This window comes from Cryptomeria japonica, chromosome 2, assembly GCF_030272615.1.
Source record: "Cryptomeria japonica chromosome 2, Sugi_1.0, whole genome shotgun sequence".
Taxonomy (NCBI): Eukaryota; Viridiplantae; Streptophyta; class Pinopsida; order Cupressales; family Cupressaceae; genus Cryptomeria; species Cryptomeria japonica.
The window spans coordinates 481,972,507-481,992,013 of NC_081406.1; the positions used below are offsets into that span (position 1 = coordinate 481,972,507).

The window sequence follows — 19,507 nt, forward strand, 5'->3', positions numbered from 1 at the left end:
AAGGATGGAGGTAGGGTGATCGAGACCCAAGGACTATGCTACAAAGGAGTGTAATGCCCTACAGTAGAGGTAGTGGAATGGGAGATAGGAAATATGATGGATAATAATGAAAATATAATGTGTAATGAATATGGATGGTAGAGTTATTAAGGGTTGTGTTTTCCAAAGCATGCATGTAGATACACTATTTTTCCTCTATATGATCCAGACCAAAGATAAGAATGGAGGATTAATTTTGATAGGATGAGGGATATGAGATGGAGGATATAGATATGATAGTCAAGATCAAAGATAGGAAAAGAGAATGGACTTAGATATGATGCAGATGGATGGGCTGATTGCATGGATGAAGCTTTCCCCCAAGTGTAGAGTGCAAGAGGATGAGGGAATTACACATGATTCTTGTTTGCCAAGTTTTCATCTAGTACTTACCCAAGGTGCAACAATAAGTGGTTTTCACCATTGGATGAAATTATTTTTCTTTACTTTTTTTAATTTTTTTTTTTTTGTATTTTTCTTGATTTTTTGATTTTTTGATTTTGAATTTTTAGAATAGTCTGGATGGATAAGGATGAGGAAGAGTGGATATGGAAGATAGTGGATGCGTGAAGGAGGAAGGGAGGACTCAAGCATATAGATCCATGGATGGTATCCCTTAGTATTGCTTTGAACTAGAGGTGTGCTCATAGATGTTGGTAACAATAATTGTGGAGATGAAATGGATAGGGGATGGAAGATAAGGATTTGGAAAGGATTGGACTAACAGAATGGGATTGTGAAAAATGGATGGTGGATAATGGATGGGGTTTTGAATAATTTGTGGAAGATCAACATTGGCACACACCTTGAAGGGTGGTGGAGTAGTGGGGGAGATTGTTTTGAATTAGATAGAGGATAAAGTGTGGATTTTAGGAAATGAGGACCTAAAATAGAAGAAGGAGATTATGGGGTTGGGATGGTGGATTTTGGGACATAAGGACCCAAAATGGAGTTTGAAGATGGAGGATTGAAAGATTTATGAATGGATGGAGCTTTTGGATTAGCAAGTTTGGATGCCAATTTTGATTTTACTTTGGGATGCATTGCTTCTTTGGGAATCCACATAGTTCTTGAATTTTTCTTTCTTTCAGATCATATTTTTCTTTTGAGCATGTCGTTTTGAGAAGACATGTTGATTCTTTGATTTTTGTGGATTTTGAGCTTTATGCTTTTTAGATTGGGCATTCAAATTTCTTCCAAGAGCAATAGGATGGGTGCATGAGGATGAATGACTTAAGGATTTTATGGATGGTGGGATGATGGAAGGAGCGTGTTGGGAGGCATTCAATGATGTGTGCCTTTGTTGATATTGCTTAGGGATAGTGGATGGAGGGTGTAAAGACCCAAAATGAATGGAAGGAATGGAGGATTTAGTTTTGGAATATAAGGTCCCAAAATGGATATGGATGATAGGGGATAATGGGATTTTGATTTGTATGAAGGAAATTTGGATTTAAGAGGAATAGAGGATGTACCAACATCTTGAGCATTAGCTTGAGGACCCTTATTATTTCGAAAACAAGATACGAGTCCATTTTGAGGTGGCTGAGATGTGGAAGGAAGATTAGGATCTTTAGATGGATTGGGATCATGACATGGAGATGAAGAGATACTTTGATCTTGACTAGGGAGGGTATCATGAGATGGAGTGGGAGGGGTGATTGGATCATGAGACGGAGATGAAGGGATACTTTGATCTTGACTAGGGAGGGTATCATGAGATGGAAGAGGATCATGCGATGGAGGGAGAGGGTTGGATTGATGAATCATATAAGCATGAGAGGAAGTGGAGGGGATGAGATCATTAGATGGAGTGGAGGGAGATGCATCATGATATGGAGAGGATTCTCTGCTAGCATGCTTTGGAATAAGCTTTTGGCATGTTTGGATTTGTGGGGATTGTGTGATAGAGGAAGATATGGAAGCTTTGATGTGAGTAGATGGGGAAATGGGGGTATCATGAAGTGTGGAGGATTGGGGTTTGTTTTGAGGTGGAGGTTATTGGGGTGGATGGAGGACTTGAGTAGACTTGGTCACTTTGCTTCGAGGTGGGGATTTTGTCTCCTTTTCTAGCATGTCTTGGATAATATTATGGATAATGGATTTGGAGGACGTGGATAATATGGATTTTGGAGGATTAGGATTAGATGGAGAATTGGGATTAGATGGGGGATTGGGTTTGGATGGAGGATTAGGATAATGGATTGGGGAATTAGGATTAATGATTGGAGGAATATGGAGTAAAGGATTTGGATGAGGAGTAGAGGTAGTGAATGCATTGTAGAAGGATGGGGATTGGGATGTAGATGGGGGGGGAGATGGAGGTATACATATTGGATTAGAGGAGTGTGTGGATGAGGGATAATATGGAGATATGGATGGGGAATAAGATGGATTTCCCTTGTCGAAGGTAGAGGAAGGATAAGAGATATGGTATAGATTGGGATTGGGTGTAATGTGTTGAGATGGGATGGATGAAGGTATGATAGGAAAGTGGGAGATTATGGGATTGACTTGGTAGGCAGGTTGAGGTGGTTCGTGAACTTCCATGAGCATCTGCTCATACCAAGCTTTAAAATTTTGGGTAGCCATGTTGAGAATGAAGGATTAGATTGGATTTGGATGAATATGAGGATTGGGACTTGGCTTCGAATGATGATGGATTATATTTTATTAGATTTGGATTGGATTTGATTTGATTGGATTAGTCCTTGGATTAGGACTTAATTTGATTGAATTGGTCCTTGGATTAGGACTTAATGTGATTGGATTGGTCCTTGGATTAGGACTTAGATGGGAATTGATGATGAATTAGATTTGATTGGATTAAAGGATTGGATGATTGCTTGTTGGAGGATTGGATAACCAGATTAGGAAGATGGATGGATTTGATTGATTGGATTTTTGTAGATTTGATTGGATTAGAGGGAGAATGATTATGAAAGAACAGATTGATAATAGGGAGAATAAAGAGGGAGGCTACCCAAAGTTGGATGAATGATTTGGACAAAAATATTGGTTGAGGGAGGATGATTGTTTGAATGGATGAAAGTGGATTCGGGATTGGAGAATTTCTTGGATAGATAGAAATGGATTAAAGATTTGATGATGACAAGATGGAATTTAGAAAGAGGGAGGATTGATTGGTTGTGGGGGATGTACTTGGCAAGAGCTGTCAAGTAAAGAAAACACAATGGTCAAAAGAAGTTAGACTCAAAAGACACTCACGCTCCTTCACAACATATCCTATGGTGAGAAAAGACAGTAGTCAATGGATCCCAATTGGTTTCCTAGCTACGCTTACCTAGAGCGGACACTTAGATGCTTGACCCCATTGGTTCTCCTCCATGACACTGACTTCTTTGAGGCAGCCAAGCATCAGTTCCCATGAAAAATCCCCATGGAAAACTTTGTGTCTCTACTAAAGGCCATAAAAATATGGGCGACTTTGGAGGTCCAACCTCCTGCACCAATGAATAGAAAGTTTTTGGCCACTATGCCCAAGGTGTTTAGTATGGATTCTCGTTAGGAACTACCCTTCACAGTTATGCAAGCACAATTGAGGCATATAGCCCAACGAAGCACCAAGAACATAGTAGTCATGCAAGCATGATTGAGATCTCTAGGATCCTACTAAGCTCTCAATGTGAGAGTGAACTCTCAAATAGCCCCAACCATTGAGTCTTTCATTCTCAACGACCTATTTATTATAGTGAGTTGGGAACCCCAGGTCTAGGTGTACTCACTTGGGTCATTCCCCTCTCAATGGCTCTAAGAGCAATTCGAGAGGCCAAACCTGCTAAGGGTAACACAAGCAATATTCCTAGAAAAGACCAAAGGGGTCTAGATTTCTGATTGCCTAGATAGGCAAGAGCATAATCTCCTACACTTTGACTCTTCAAGACAAGTAAAACACAAGATTATTTTACCCCCTAATTAGATCTAGGTTCCTAATAAAAAAACACAATGTTTGCTTGAACCTCCTAGGCAACCTGCAAAACCACTTGATTAGTAGTTTGAAAATGAAGTCTTCGACAAGCGTCCTGCAAAAGACAAAAAAATGACCAAATTTTTTTAAAAAATTTTTTTTGGGAATGAGTAGAAAAACAAGAATAAAAAAAAAAATTAGTAGAGAAAAATTTGGATTTGGGAGAAAATTTGATGGGTAATTGGGGTTTGACTAAGTTTTTGACACTTTCTAAGGGATAGGGAAGCATAAAATGGTGATTTTAGAAGTGAGGTGAAGGAATGGAAATTTTGTCGAACAGGGACAAAGGAGAAAAAATTGGAGATAAACAATATGGAAAAATTTAGAGGTGATTGGATAAAACTGGAAGAAGTTATGACAAACCCTAAAAATAGAGAAATGTGAGATTTTGGGCTTCAATAAGTAGAATTTGGGATAAGGTCCTCAAGGAACTAAATGCACAAAATGAAATTGCGGGGGTTCTAGTGAAGTTTGGAGGGAAACAAAGTGAAGAGAAGGAAGATATGGCAAAAAAACAGAATAAATTTTACTCAATGCATGAGCAGTCGTGCTAAAAGAAAGAGTATTAGCAGAAAATAGATAGTAGATAACAGAAGTAGAAAAAAAGAAACAAAATTGCAGTCGCGCTATTGCGCGGGTGCTCATGTCAAAACAACAGGAGTTAGCGCCCAAAAATTCAAATTTTCAACAAATAACTAGGGAGGATAATGTAAGCCACGCTCATGCTAGTCGCAAAGCGGTCACACTGAAGCGACACTTGAAAACAAAAACACGACTAAACTATTGTATTTTGAAGATTTTTTTGATTAGATTTTACAATTTTCAGTAGATTTTTGGATTATTAAGAAAAATAGAGATAGAGGTGAGAAGAATGTGGAAGAACAAAGAAGGGGAGATAGATATTTTAGCATGGTGATCATGTTGATTAGCAGGCAGTCATGCCAAAGGATAGGCACTCGCGTTGAAGCATGAACCTGCGAAAAAACCTTCACAAAAAACTCAATTTTTTGTTACATTCGGGACTTGGGTCCCACCGGGCATGCTAGAATGAGGAGGGGAAAAATATTTAGGAGAATAAGATGGTTAGATTGCAAATAAATAAGCATTAAAGCACGAAACACAAACAATGCAATAAAACCCAATTATACCTTGCTTTCACCTTCTTCCTCAATGGGGCTTGGATGAAGTTGAAGTGCGCCCAAATTCCTCCAACTTGATGTTGATTTTCTCCTAGATTGCTTGATGTGGTTGGCTCTCCTTTGCTTCAACAATATTGTTGGATCAATATTTGGATTGGATTGTGATAGATACATGATGATTTGGGTTAGAAGAGGATTGGATAGAGGATCATGAAGACATTATGATGGCATGATAATAAAAGATGGAAGAGGATAGCAGTAGAATAACGATGCTATGGAGAAGATCTATGCTTTGAGGAGGAAATTATCTCCAACTTATAGATTGGAGGAGGCCAAGGGAGGGCCAAGATTTATTTCCTTATGGAGGGTTGATATTTATTTGAGATAGAAGGCATGGATCAAAGGTGCCTTGGGAAAATAAATAGCAATATAAATTCCTTGGGAAAAGGGGGGAGAAATTTGAATATCAAACATGAGGAATTAAAATTTCCAAAATAAGGATGCATTGAGGGATTCAAAGAAATTTGAATTTATTTGAGAGACTCAATGTTGATGTGACATGAGTGGGAATTAAAAATTAGAGAATAATGATAAGCATGATTATGAGAGATTCTAGAAGGATTAATTAGGTTGAGTGGGATTAGGAAAAAGTGATTTGTAGGAATCACATGAATAGGTTAATTAATTAAAATTAATTAACTAAGTGGGTTTAGAGGAAATAATTATTGGAGGGGACTTTAGAAGAATAGGGGAATAATTAATTTATTTGATAAATTAATTATTGGACAATAGTGAGAGAATTAATTAAATTAGATATAATTAACACTGAGAAGAATAAGGATAGCATAATTAAGTCAATTAATTATGTTGACAGGCTTAAATTAATTAAATATTAATTTTAGGTGTCTACAGTAATCTCTCTTGTAAGACCTCCACCTCCCTCCGAATAGGGGACAAAAGGTCCTCGTGTTGTTCTACATTCCTTTGGGATCTGTGTGCTATCTATGAGGAACTCAGAACATGTGCAGTCACAATAAGGTCTATCACTGCATTCTGAATTAGATAACTCCTCTCCTAGATGATAGCTGCAAGAAAGATAGAAATTTCTCATTAGTAACACTCTATACCATCAAATCTAAAATGGGTAAGATACATAAGTTAATCAACAATAGGGCACCTTACCTAGATCTCCCTCTCGCCAATAGGGATCCTGGACAACGACCGCCTAAGACTAGGGCCCGCTAGGCCCTCCGTGCTCATACTAGCTCTATACAGTAGGTGTGGGCCAATGGGGACTAGGATCAGGATCCCTTTCTTCCTGCAATGGGAGACTCAGTAGATCTAGGGCTCTGGTATCCTCCCTAGAGTGATGGACTATATCTGACTTATCCTCATCCTCCTCATCCTCCTCGTCCTTATCCTGCTCATCATTCTCCTTGTAATCCTCATCCTCATCATCCTCCTTGTCCTCCTCATCATATCCATCTTGATCTCCCTCTCTGGTATTAGGATCACCTCCATCTCTGCCTACCTCCCACTCCTCTACATTGTCAGCCTGATCATCTTAATCCTCCTCGAATGCATCAGATCCCTCTCCATCACCTGACTATCTTCATGGTTCGTGGTTCCCTCCAGGGAAGTCTACTAGGAAAATGGATGTAGGGTATGTCCTCCCCCACCATGTGATGTATCATCGATGTGTGATTGAATCATCTCTATAATCTATCGCTATGTCCTGATCTGACCCATCTGAATCTATGATGTCGATCTCATCATTGGTAGGCCTAGGAATAACTCCTAGCCTCGATATCACTCATGAGTGTTGGATGTATACATGCACGTTAGTAGGAACATAGTGCTCAAACCCAAACAGTCACCGAACGCGATCGAAGTAGAAGGGAATGACTATGTGGCTATACCATTCCTCTAGTAGATGGTTCCTCTACATGCTGAACATCTACCCATGTATCCCTGCCCACATGGACATCTTGAGGTAGGGTCTCCATATGATCCCACATGCTTTCAATCTATCCAAACTCAACCTCCAATACAGGAGATCTCCTAATCACCACTCACGAGTAAGAGGATAATCATATACCCTAGGCTACTCTGGGACTAGCTCTATAGGGGCTCCATTAGGCTTAGTGAAGGTAATATGCTCAAACATCCACACTTGTAGTAGCGTGCATGTCATCAGGATGCATCCCTATCCAAACACATACTCCCCAAGGTCATGATAGAGATGCACAACCATGCTTTGACCCCAAGAGTATACTCTCCTGTGTCTCTCCATAGCTCATATGGCATAGATCAATCCTCCATGCATATGTGTGTCGTGCCCATTATGATAAATAGCTAATGCAAGGGTCACAATAATGAGTTGCCTCACCAATGGAACCTTGCTAGTAGGGTGTAGGAGCCAGCTAAGCATAATGCAACCCCTCATTTCATTGGGTATCACTCTCCCCATAGCATATACCTGCTCTCTCCTATAATCCTCATCTATCCAGTTAGATTGATATCTAATAGTCTCTCCTCTAATGGGTAGGCACAGAATGTGGTATACATCCTCAAGGGTGATAATCATCTCCCCCATAGGTAGTGAGATTGTCGAGGTGTTTGCATCCCACCTCTCCATCAGTTCCATCAACATCGTAGAATGGAATCAGATGGCCATAATGGTCATCGCATCCCACAAACCCACTACATGTAGCAAATCTCTCTCTCTCTCTCTCTTGTTGTCAACCTTGAGATCTACTCCCAAAGGCTCTGAAAGGTGAGACTGATGGTATGCTCATGGATGTAAGGTAGTGTCTGTAAAATGCAAAGTAATCTATCATGATTAATCGATCAATCATCAATCATTATATAATCAAAGCAATCATTTTATCAATTCTAGCATTCATCGCCTGATCTTGTATTGTCGTTGGTCACCCCAAACAGGGACCAGGGCGACCTGAGTGGACTAGGGTGCCCTACTAGGACCATGGTGGCCAAAGGGGACCATGGCATCCCCTTGGGACCAGGGAACCCTAGGACCCCTAGATTTCCAAAGGGAGGGACCTGACTCAGACTAGGTGATGACATCATGACTCCTGAAGACTATGAAAAACATGAAAAAGTCAAATGCAGTCAACGGAAGGTAAACTCACCTCATCGAGCAGTCGGTCGATGAGTATAGACTAGCATAGGATCTCCATCTGTGTAGGTAGCTCAGGTCGGTGTCAAGGTGTGATGGCTTGTATGTGGGCTCTTCTGTAGTGAATAGTGCCAAAAAGTTAGAAAGTGACAAATGAAGGTGTCACTTTCATATTTATGTGCTATGCACTTTTTGACTTAATGTTTTTAAGTTAAAACCCTAATTTATGCATTTCTTCTTCAATCTATAATATCTGTAGTTAGGAAGCTTCGATTCTTGCACCATCGGTGGCATTGGAATCATGATTTTTCCCTCTTACTCTACATTAGTTCCATAATGTGTTTGTATGAGAAATCAAGCCTTGTTGTGAACTTCCTTCATCAAATCTTTATCACAATTCTCTATGGAAAACATGATACCCTATTTCACCTCACTAATAAGAAAGTCGAAACAGGAGGGAATATAGCTACCCATGAATTTCATCACCTTCCTTAGTAAGCATTAGGTGATTTTGTGATCTAACATGTGGTTTTGTAGGTTGTGGTTCGTAACTGTGTACTGCAGATACCGCTGGGGGCTTCGTTCGACAACTTATGGATATATCCTTTTTCAAATGATGTTTATTTTTTTATACTTTATCTTGCATATGCATGTAGCATCATACAAACACTAAAGTGGGGGCTAAATGGAGTGTCATAAACTGTACACCCCTTCTAGGGTGGTACAATTTCATACTTAGGTTAGCACCCACCTTAGTGTGTCTTGCATCTTTCATTTCTAATTCCCATTTAAGTATTTAATTAATTAATTTAATTAAATCTAAGGTCATGTTTCATCACTTTACATATCATAAAGTTGGGCCCTTTACCCTAAGTGTGCCCCTTTTCATCTTATTCCTCCAATTAATCATTTAATTATAAACCTTAATTATGTCTTATTTTGACCATTTAGGCCCGATTTCGCATATCAAAACATCTCAAAATCAGTTGTAACTTTGAGATGTCCTCTAATATCATCATATCTAATGGACTCAAAAATTTGGTGAAAAGTTGGTTGGACCATGGCGGGAATGCACATGGTCCGTGACTTTTCCCCCAAAATTTTCAGGACCACAATCCTATGATATAATAATGCTTAACCCCAAAATATTAGTAGGAAATTCAAATCCTAGGTCGGCCTAAACTTGAAATTAAGATCTAGGGTTTCATACTTAAGAGTTGTCTTTCTTCATTTGAAGGGGTCTTCTAAGAATCTAAGAGCAGGTTTTTGGAGTATTAGAGCTTTCTTTGCAATGAAAGAGTAAATCTTTGAAGTCTTCAATAATATTCAACATTCATCCATCAAACATTCATCAAGCATCATTTTATCAATTGGGGGCTTTTGAAGATGTAGAAGAACAATATGAGATCACCGATTGACGATTGGCACCAACCCCTGATTTAGGGCACCAGTCCAAGGAGAACCAACCCCTAACTTGTTTATGGGCTACAACCCAAAGGAGGTACAACCCCTGCACCGAGCTACAACTCATTTTTCACAATAAAAACATTAATTAAAAAAGTATTTGTCTTGTTACAAGTGAATCTTGTAACCATTTCATATACCTTACTCTGTTGGTGAGATACCTTCTCTGCTACACTGACTCACTCTTCTGCTACTCTATTTTGTTGCTTATCTTTTGGTAAACTCTACTGATACACCTCTCCTCTTCTTCTTCTCTACTAGATCTCCACCTTATTCTCTTTTCTTCACCAGTATAATACTTTGTCAGTTCTCTGCCTACCTTCTCTGCAGCATCCTTCACTTCTGCTCTGTCGGTATGGTCACTACCGATTCTACTCTTGTACCGGCTGAACACTTCAACCTGATTCTCACTCAGTCTTACTCTTTTTTGAGATACTCATTGAGAACTTGGCTAATTTTCTCTTACATGCAAAAGTAACACACTTCATAGTAGCACAATATTCTTCTCTTCGACAGCAATGAACAATGTCTTTGGCCTGCATATTTATAGCCAGGTTTTCCCGCCAAAAGCCAATTCAAAATCATGGGCAGTTAGGGTTTTCTCATCATCCGCAAGGAAAACCAAATCTAATTAGATCTTCCTTGATCTGATATTCCTGACAACCAATAGTACACCTCTTCCATTATCGCACCTTCTTGATCACGCCTTCTATCTCTGGCGATCTTCTTTTTCCTTATCGACTGATCTCTTGGTCAAATACCAAAATTTGTCTTGTTGTTTCCTTCAACCACCTTGATCTTCTCAATCACTCTTAGTTGGCTCATAGTTGTCCTCTAGACCTCGAGCCGCAAACCTCTGCAAGGACACTACAACACATCTCATGAATTATGGTATCTTCCATCAAGTTCGACCAACCCTGCAACTACCCCGTCGGTGTACATTCCATCTTCATCCAAATGCAAGTTTGCCACCTTGAATCCAAGTGGCATCCATGTCAACCATCTGCCAACTTGGCTCTTCATGTCGGTCCAGATAGGATGACCGACCAAACACTCTACTGGTTTCTCTTCTTTGTCAGTTTACTAATCCTACAAGTTAAACCCTCAACCTGATCTGCCATCAACCTTGCACTCTGCTTCTATTCTGATGAAGTCGATCAATAGTCTTACTAACCTTCATTATGTACATCTTCATCAGATGGGGAGTCTTCTTCATCTTCACCTTGGCCATATTACCGGTTGACTTACATATCGATAAACACTCTTGATGACACTCTGTCATCAACCTTCATCAGACACCATCTTCAGTCAGGCCACATTCCTCTATTTGCATCTGCTCAGCCTTGCCTTCTCCTTGATTAGCTCGAACCATATCACAACTAGTTTGTCAAGATGACAAATAAATCACTCTTCTTGTGTATCGGCATCTTAACATGCCTTTTATGTTGGTCCAGTGCATTACCTAGTGGAGTGACACCTTGTCTTCTGCATCCTGCAATGTACTCATGTGACTTCCTTATTTGTGTAACATATCTTCAAATAGGCACATGTGATCCGGTGTGGGCACATTCATTGTTAGTCATTGCTTCTCATGATGACTGCATCTTCATCAGGTCATATTCCTATTGTCCTGCAACCTTACAACATACCTGTGATCTGTTCATTCTTCTCCTTTAGTGTTGATGCAATTTAGGTAACATTCTGCCTCTTCATCACAAACAACATCCAAGAACCTTTCTCATCCTGCTTGTACATTGGTCATGACATTTGTAGGTAGACAACCACTCACTTGGTTGAACTGACTTCCCCATATCAACACATCACTTACTAGCTGACTTGTTTTCCTTACCAATGACGCACTCTACCGGTACTGCTCACCATACCATTCCATCCACATAATTCAGGCACCAACCTATGTACCGGGGTTATCTTTCTTACCTTAGCAGTGTTCTACAACACAACATGATATCAAAGATATCTCAACTTGTATTCCTCCTTGACAGTGTTACACATACATCTCTCATACCAGTACTCATCCCATACCGGTTGACATCAATGACAACCCAATGCCAACACACCCAAGTTTCTTGCACAGACATTTTTAGTACATTATCAACTATTCCTGGAGGTGGAAATCACCAACATGGGGGTTTGACTAAGGCAAAACCCTATATAGCCACCCCAAACCTTCCCTTTTCAGCTGTTGGTGCAAAAACAGGCATCTGGAGGCAGTTTCAGATCTGGAAAAGGCATCAACGCCACCCAGAAGTCTTAGAAGTGCAAAAATCTATCAAGGATAGGGGCATGGTGTCTTGGTCCTGCCCAGGATAGTGGCGTGGCACCATGGTCTTGCCCTCTGTCTGCAGGACTTGATAGAACAGTACTTTGTAGATCTTAGAATCCCTTCTGTCAGTTGTAGCTCCAGAATTGCATAATCAAAATAGTGGCGTGGCACACTGGTCTCGAACATTTTTGCTCAGATTTCAGACACATGTGCACCTCTAATTTGGCCTTCTGATCTATACTTTTAGTAGTGTATCAGTTGTTCTTTGATCTGAATTATTAGATTAGGATTTTCTTGCTTACTTTCTTTTTAGGTTAGATTGTGTTGGCTTGATGATGATTGTAATAAATTCATCATATGTTGTCATTAATGAAACACATACACACATATGTTTATATTATCTACCGGTGTAACTTCAAAGTTGTTTACACTACAACCGGTATACTAAAGGTTTATTTCTAACCGGTACTTGGCGACAACTGGTGTATGCATGAAGTAACCACTCAGTTATATGTGTCTCAACATCAACTTGAAGATCCAACGAAGACTATCTCAGAAGTGTCAAGTCAAGTGATTTAACTCTAACCAATATTTAGTGTTCCAACCAATAATCATAGATTGTGTCATGAGTTATCACCACCGGCAATTTTTGGTGCTATTTCTGTGATGAGTTATGATCACTTGAATAGATACACTGCACCTAGGTAATGGTGTTATGATTTCTTGAGGCTGACATGAAATCTAAATGCGTATATATTGATATCACAATGAATTATGTTATATGAGTAAAAATGATATGTTGTGTGCAAAAGGCAAAAGTGTTAAGATGCAGAGTATGTTGAGAAGCAGTAGTGATTATTCTTAGAAGGATCTGATCAAGCAAGTATTGTGCTACATAGACAGATCAAACAAATCCTGTTGTCTTCTAACAATTACAATAGAATTACAATCCCCTATAACCGGGTAAGCTTCATTGTTCAAATTCTCTAATAGGGTGATCCATTAGTTTGGATTCAAAAATCCTCTACTGAGGTTACTCCTAATAGGGTACTACCTTTCACAGGGTATAAGCTTTTAATCAAGCTTTGGGATCTCTAACAAGATTCGCTCCTAGCAGAGCACTTTGTAGACCTTAACCGGTCAATTATCTATTACTACAGATAGTTAACTTGTGAGTTCCATCTCATTGTGGTTTTTACCTATTTGGGTTTTCCATGTACAAACACTTGTGTAATGGTGGATGTTTTACTTATTGCGGATGTTGTTATATCATTTTGGATTACATGCATTGTGTTTAAAAGTTTTGTTAAGTTCATCTACCAGTTAGTGTTTGAAGTAGTTTTATTTTTGGTGCCACTGATTCACCCCCTTCTCAGTGCTTTTTAAGTCCATCAATTGGTATCCGAGCCTAACATCTTTGAAGCCTAATCGCTTAGAAGAGAGCCTTGAAACCACCATGGGGGACATGAGCTACTTTGAGATGGCTAGAGAGCTTGAAGCTAGTAGAAATGAGCTTGAAACCCTTAGGGTCAAACTGAAAGCTTCACAAGTCAGAAGGAGAGAGCTAACTGAACATCTGTTGGAGATATTTGATAACAGTTCTTTAGATGAGGCCAATATTGATGCTTTAGCTGAGGAGGTTGAAAAGTTAAATGGTGAGAAACTAAATCTGAGGAGAGAGCTAGAAGGTTTTACTATCCGACTAAGTCAGGAACTGGAAGCCAGAAGAGCAAATGAAGATATTATCAAGGAAAGAGATCAAGATATTGCCAAGATCAAGTGAGAAAATGTCACTATGCATGAGCATTTGGTTGCCAGAAAAGAGAAGAAAAGGGGAAATTACAGCTAGACCTTGAACTAGGATCATCTCTAAGAGAGAACCTATCAAAACATAATGAAGATCTCACCAGGAAGCTCACCAAAACTAATGAGAAACTGGAAAAGTTCAACAAGAGTTATACCTTGCTTGAAGAAAAAATTCAATCACAAAGGATGAAAGGTGATACCTCTGGACTTGGTTTTAACACATCTGAGAAAGGAGAATCATCTAGTACAAAGAGCAACGCTCTTAAGAATAAATCTGCTCCTAAGATCAAGAAACCTCCTGGTATGTCTAAGAAATTTGAAGGTCATTGCTTCACTATGGAATGTATGGACATAGATCAACTGAGTGCAGCTATGGAGCAAATAATCTTGTACCGCATATGCATTCAAGACCAAATGGTAACCAGATGAGGAATTTTGACAACCGGGTCAACATGAGCTGGCAAAGACCCTACGACAACCGGTTTAGTCCATTTGAGATGGAAAAGGTAACAAATGTCATTTGCATCATCTATAATAACTTTAGTCATGTGGCTATGAACTGTAGAAGAAGAATCAGGAGAGGAAATGCAAGACCTTGGAAATCATTTAGAATGGCTTGCTATCACTGCAACAAACTAGGGCACTTGGCAAAATTCTACAGATCCAGGAAGAACCAACCGGTCAACCCTTCTAAAGATGAGAAAGGAAAGCAGAAAGTTAATGTTAAAGAAACAAGAGAGGAAATGAATCGAACTTGGAAGAAGAAAAGTGATGATTCACCTAGAGAACAAATTATTTATTCACCCAGTGAAGAGAATCCTACACTAGTGAATTAAGTGTTTTCATATGGCTAAGGGGAGCTTAACAGTAAATCTATCTCCAGACCCCTTGAAGTGAATATGTGGTAAGAGAATTTGAAAGCATGAAATTTTGATAACTCTTTGTCATTTAGTTATCAACCAGTTTTTTCCTTGAAGTGGTGTAATTAGGGTTTGTAACCCTAACAGGCGAGCATTTAATGTTGTTGGTAAAAAGGATAAAAGCGAGTTTTCACTTTGTTATTTTTACCCTAACGCATTTGAGAAAAGACTTTTGAGCGCTTGGAGAGTCTAGAAGAGTTTGTTAGCTAATTTCAGTTGAAGTTTCATTAAGATTTGTGTGTTCAAGCTAATTTGAAGGTTGTAAAAGACTGAACTAGTGTGCACTTGGGGTATTCAACCGGTAAATGAGGCAGCTTGTGCGAAAAATTCTTGCTGCGAAATCTAGTTTATCTGAAATGGCATTGTCTTCAAAGACAGTAGGGAAATTAATGATCACATCTGAACCTATGGAAGCTGTAAAAGAAGATAAGATTGTGTCTTATAATGCATTATCACTAGTTCCAAGTGGTGTTGTCATCAAGGGAGATTTGTCCAGTTATATTGATTGCAAAATTGAGGATTTAGGGTCATTGTCTATATATACTTAGTTGAAATCACTTTGTGATGAGAATGAGAAAATTCAAACAGAGTACATTAGGGTTTTCGAGAAAGGTTTTCACAATGCCACTTACTTCCATGAAGATTTTGAAGAAGATCATATTAGAATTATCTTGAGTAGAGTTCATGGTGAGAATATGTACTTAGAAAGAACTCACACAATAACCAAGGAATCCATTCAAGTGGTATCTAGTTTTTACTCAATCGGTGAAGTACCCGTGCTTAGACGAATTTCAAAAGAGACACTATACTCTCTAACCAGATCAACATCCGATAAATAAGCTTTTTCTGTTAACAATATCAGGGACCCAGTGGTGAAATGGCAGCTATGGTTATAGGCTACCAAGTATTTTATTCCAGTAGACTGAATAGTGTTCCATCAGTAGCAGTGCATACTTCTTACATGATGATAGCTGAAAATGCTAACTATGACCTATGTGAGGCCATAAGAAGCCAATTAATGTTAAATCTATAGTCTATCAAGAAGGATAACAACCTAAAGTTTAAATATGGACAGCTATTGATCGGGCTATTCCTTTATTTTCAGAATTTCCTACCAGGAATCAAAGATCTTGAATGGTCTAAGGATCTATTGGTATCCACTTAGATCAAGAACAACATCAAGGATGTGAAGAATACTTTTTCTGTTGATATGAACAAATATTTCAATGAGTTTTAGAAAAAGATGTGCATGAGATTTAGATTGCCTGAGGATGTGGTAAAACAATTTTCCAAGGACATTGTTTTTACAGTTACCACTAATTACTGTTTAATGTAGGCAATTGAGCCAAGAGAAGAAGAAATGGAAGATATGAGTTATGAGGTGAACTATGATTTACTGATTGGCTATGCTAATACCCTATTAGCATCTCCAAAAGATAAAAAGAAGGCAAAACTGGATATTGTTGTAGTTCAGGATACTCAAGCTGAAACCAATATTGTTCCTACCACAAGTGGGAAAGGTAAGAAAAAGAAAGGTGAGGATGCACCTCCAGTGATGAAAAGTACTAGAATGCCACAGAGTGTCGAAAACAAAAAGGAACCGGAACCTAAGGTGTACATGAAAAAGGAGACAAAGAAAAGAGGTTGGAAGTTAATTCTTCAAGAAGAATCTGAAGGAACTGATACTGAAGAAGAACCTAAGAAGATGAAAGCTACCGATAGAGTAGCAAAGTTAGTGAAAAATGTGCAAAAGGAAATTGTGCCTATTGACATCTCGACTTTCAAGCCTGATACTCACTTTGAAAGAATAATGAAGACATTAAGGAGGAACAAATTTGACAATGTCAAAGAACATTTTGATTCCTTCACTAAAGATGAGAAGGAGCAATCCATTCAGTAGGTAATCACTCATTTGTGTCATTACAATAGATTTCCACATGATCTTGAAAAGGATATCTCAAATTATTTGTACACTATTCTTTTGAATAAATGGGAGGAAGCTATAAAATTGGAAAAAGAAATTATTGATGAGATATTTGTACAATATTTTCCCAATTTGTCTAAGGATAAAATAAGTACTTTAGTTGATCAGTACAAAATTCAATTTGCTTTCAAATCAAGGAGATTGAAGCTACTAAGTGGAAAGAGGACAATTATTGAGACTGAGACTCATCAAATAGCATGTGAAATCAAACAGATGGAAGAGCTCATCCAATCCTCTAAAAATGAGGAAGATATTGCTAATAGACCTGAAATGGATGAAGAAGAGATTATACAAGTTGCTCAGGTCTATCCTATCAAGGAGAAGGATGACATCATTATTCATGATGTTGATGATGTTCAGGATACAATTGATCTATCTAGAGACATAACTGCACCAGATATGGAGCCACCCGTGATCACTGTCTTACAGGTTACTACAGTTGAGGAACCGACAACTCAACAAGGAGTGGATATTCCACCAGAAAAAGATAAACCTGAGAAACCCCAATCCCCACTGGTCTTACAAGATACTCAGAAGGAATCTAATGAGAATGTTGTCACATAGACTTCTGAATAGCAAACAGAGAAAAACCAAGAGAAAGCAATCGTTAAGGTAACATCTTCTGAACTGGCAAAAACATTATTCAATCAGTAGACTGATGATGATGATGATTCATTAGGCATCTTAGGGCCTATCAATGTTGACAACATGAGTGCATCTAAAATGATGAAGATTGCAAATGTTATGCAATCTAGAGCGCACAAAAAGAGACTTAAAGAGCAAAGGATTGAAGCAAAAACTATTCAGAAAGCAATAGACATTTTGACAAATCTCCTACTAGAAACTTCTACTGGACATCTATCTTCACCTATTACCAAGCTTGGTCAATTAGTCACTGATGCATTTGACCAACTCACATCACTTGAAGAATCAGCCCATGTATGTGTAGAAAAGAGCTATAGGAAAAAGTGTGGAGAGCAGATCATGAAGGAAATTGATACCGACAAACTGGCTCTATCACATAATAAAGCTTTATTAGGAAAATCTATTGAAACAAGAGGAAAATATCTTGCTTCTACCTCTAATGTTTCATTCTATTATTTTGATATCACAAAAAGGCAAACAGAAACAAAACAAGAGATAGAAAGGATATCCAATGCATATGTCCCACTTCAGGACTCTATATTTGCTTTTAGCAAATCTGTAGATGATTTGCGCAATAGGTTGGATACTTATGATCATGAGAAAGCAAAGAGAATCTGGTCACTAAAGTAATTGAAGTGTCAACTTACAACACAAGTGGACATCCTACAGAGAGCCTACACTAATATTGAAGCTATTTTAGTTACCCCAGAAACTTGCTCACTGGATTCCATGGAAGAGTTCAATTCATAGATTATGTCTACATTTGAGTACACTGAGAACGTGCTAAAGACATGGACAAATTCCATATCACAGTTGAAGAAGAACTTTAATAATATTCTCATGAGACTAGCTTCTGCATAAATCTTGATTCAGTTTTTCAAGTTGTTGTATATGCTGAACACTTTGATACAAATTTTCTATATATATATATATATTACTTTTTCAATTTGACATTGTTGTCAAAGCGGGAGTAGAAATATATATGTGTGTTTTTTAAAATTTTGTATAATGTATGCATTAAGGGGGAGCATGTGTATATGTGTAAATTTTGTTTTGTATGGACACTTAGCGATATTACTGTAAAATTTTCTAAGTGTTGCCATCAATGCCAAAGGGGGAGATTGTTGGCTTGATGATGATTATAATGAATTCATTATATGTTGTCATTGATGATACACATACACACATATGTTTATATTGTCTACCGATGTAACTTCAAAGTTGTTTACACTACAACCGGTATACTAAAGGTTTATTTATAACTGGTACTTGGTGACAACCAGTGTATGCATGAAGATAACCACTCACTTATATGTGTCTCTCTTATATGTGTCTCAACATCAACATGAAGATCCAGTAGAGACTATCTCAGAAGCGTCAAGTCAAGGGGTTTAACTCTAACCGATATTTAGTGTTCCAACTAGTAATCATAGATTGTGTGATGAGTTATCACCACCGATAGTTTTTGGCAGTATTTTTGTGATGAGTTATGATCACTTGACCAGATACACTGCACCTAGGTAATTGTGTTATGATTTCTTGAGGCCGATATGAAATCTAAATGTCTATATATTGACATCACAATAATTATGTTATATGAGTAAAAATGATATGTTGTGTTCAAAAGGCAAAATTTTTAAGATGCAGAGTATGTTGAGAAGCAGTGTTGGTTATGCTTAGAAGGATTTGATCAAGAAAGTATTGTGCTACACAGACAAATCAAACAAAGCAGAATTAAAATCCCCTAATCAGGTAAGCTCTAACAAGCTTCATTGTTCAAATCCTCTAACAAGGTGATCCATTAGTTTGGATTCAGAAATCCTCTATCGAGGTTACTCCTAATAGGGTACTACCTTTCACAGGGTATAAGCTTTTAATCAAGCTTTGGGATCTCTAACAATATTCTCTCCTAGTAGAGTATTTTGTAGATGTTAACCGACCAGTTATCTATTACTGCAAATAGTTAACTTGTGAGTTCCATCTCACCATGGTTTTTAACTATTTGGGTTTTCCACGTACAAACATTTGTGTTATGGTGGATGTTTTACTTATTGTGGATATTGTTATATCATTTTAGATTACATGCATTATGTTTAAAA

The 19,507-nt window shown here is 38.2% G+C and overlaps 1 protein-coding gene across 1 annotated transcript; it reads right to left on the reverse strand.

Moving 5' to 3' along the window:
• Nucleotides 1–6,433: 6,433 nt before the first annotated feature.
• LOC131863596 (pheromone-processing carboxypeptidase KEX1-like) lies at nucleotides 6,434–12,239 on the reverse strand. The gene is made up of 3 exons (XM_059215134.1): nucleotides 12,154–12,239; nucleotides 11,957–12,009; nucleotides 6,434–6,708 (listed from the first exon to the last, which is right to left on the reverse strand). The coding sequence occupies exons 1-3, from the start codon at nucleotides 12,237–12,239 to the stop codon at nucleotides 6,434–6,436; spliced, it is 414 nt and encodes a 137-aa protein (XP_059071117.1).
• Nucleotides 12,240–19,507: the final 7,268 nt, after the last annotated feature.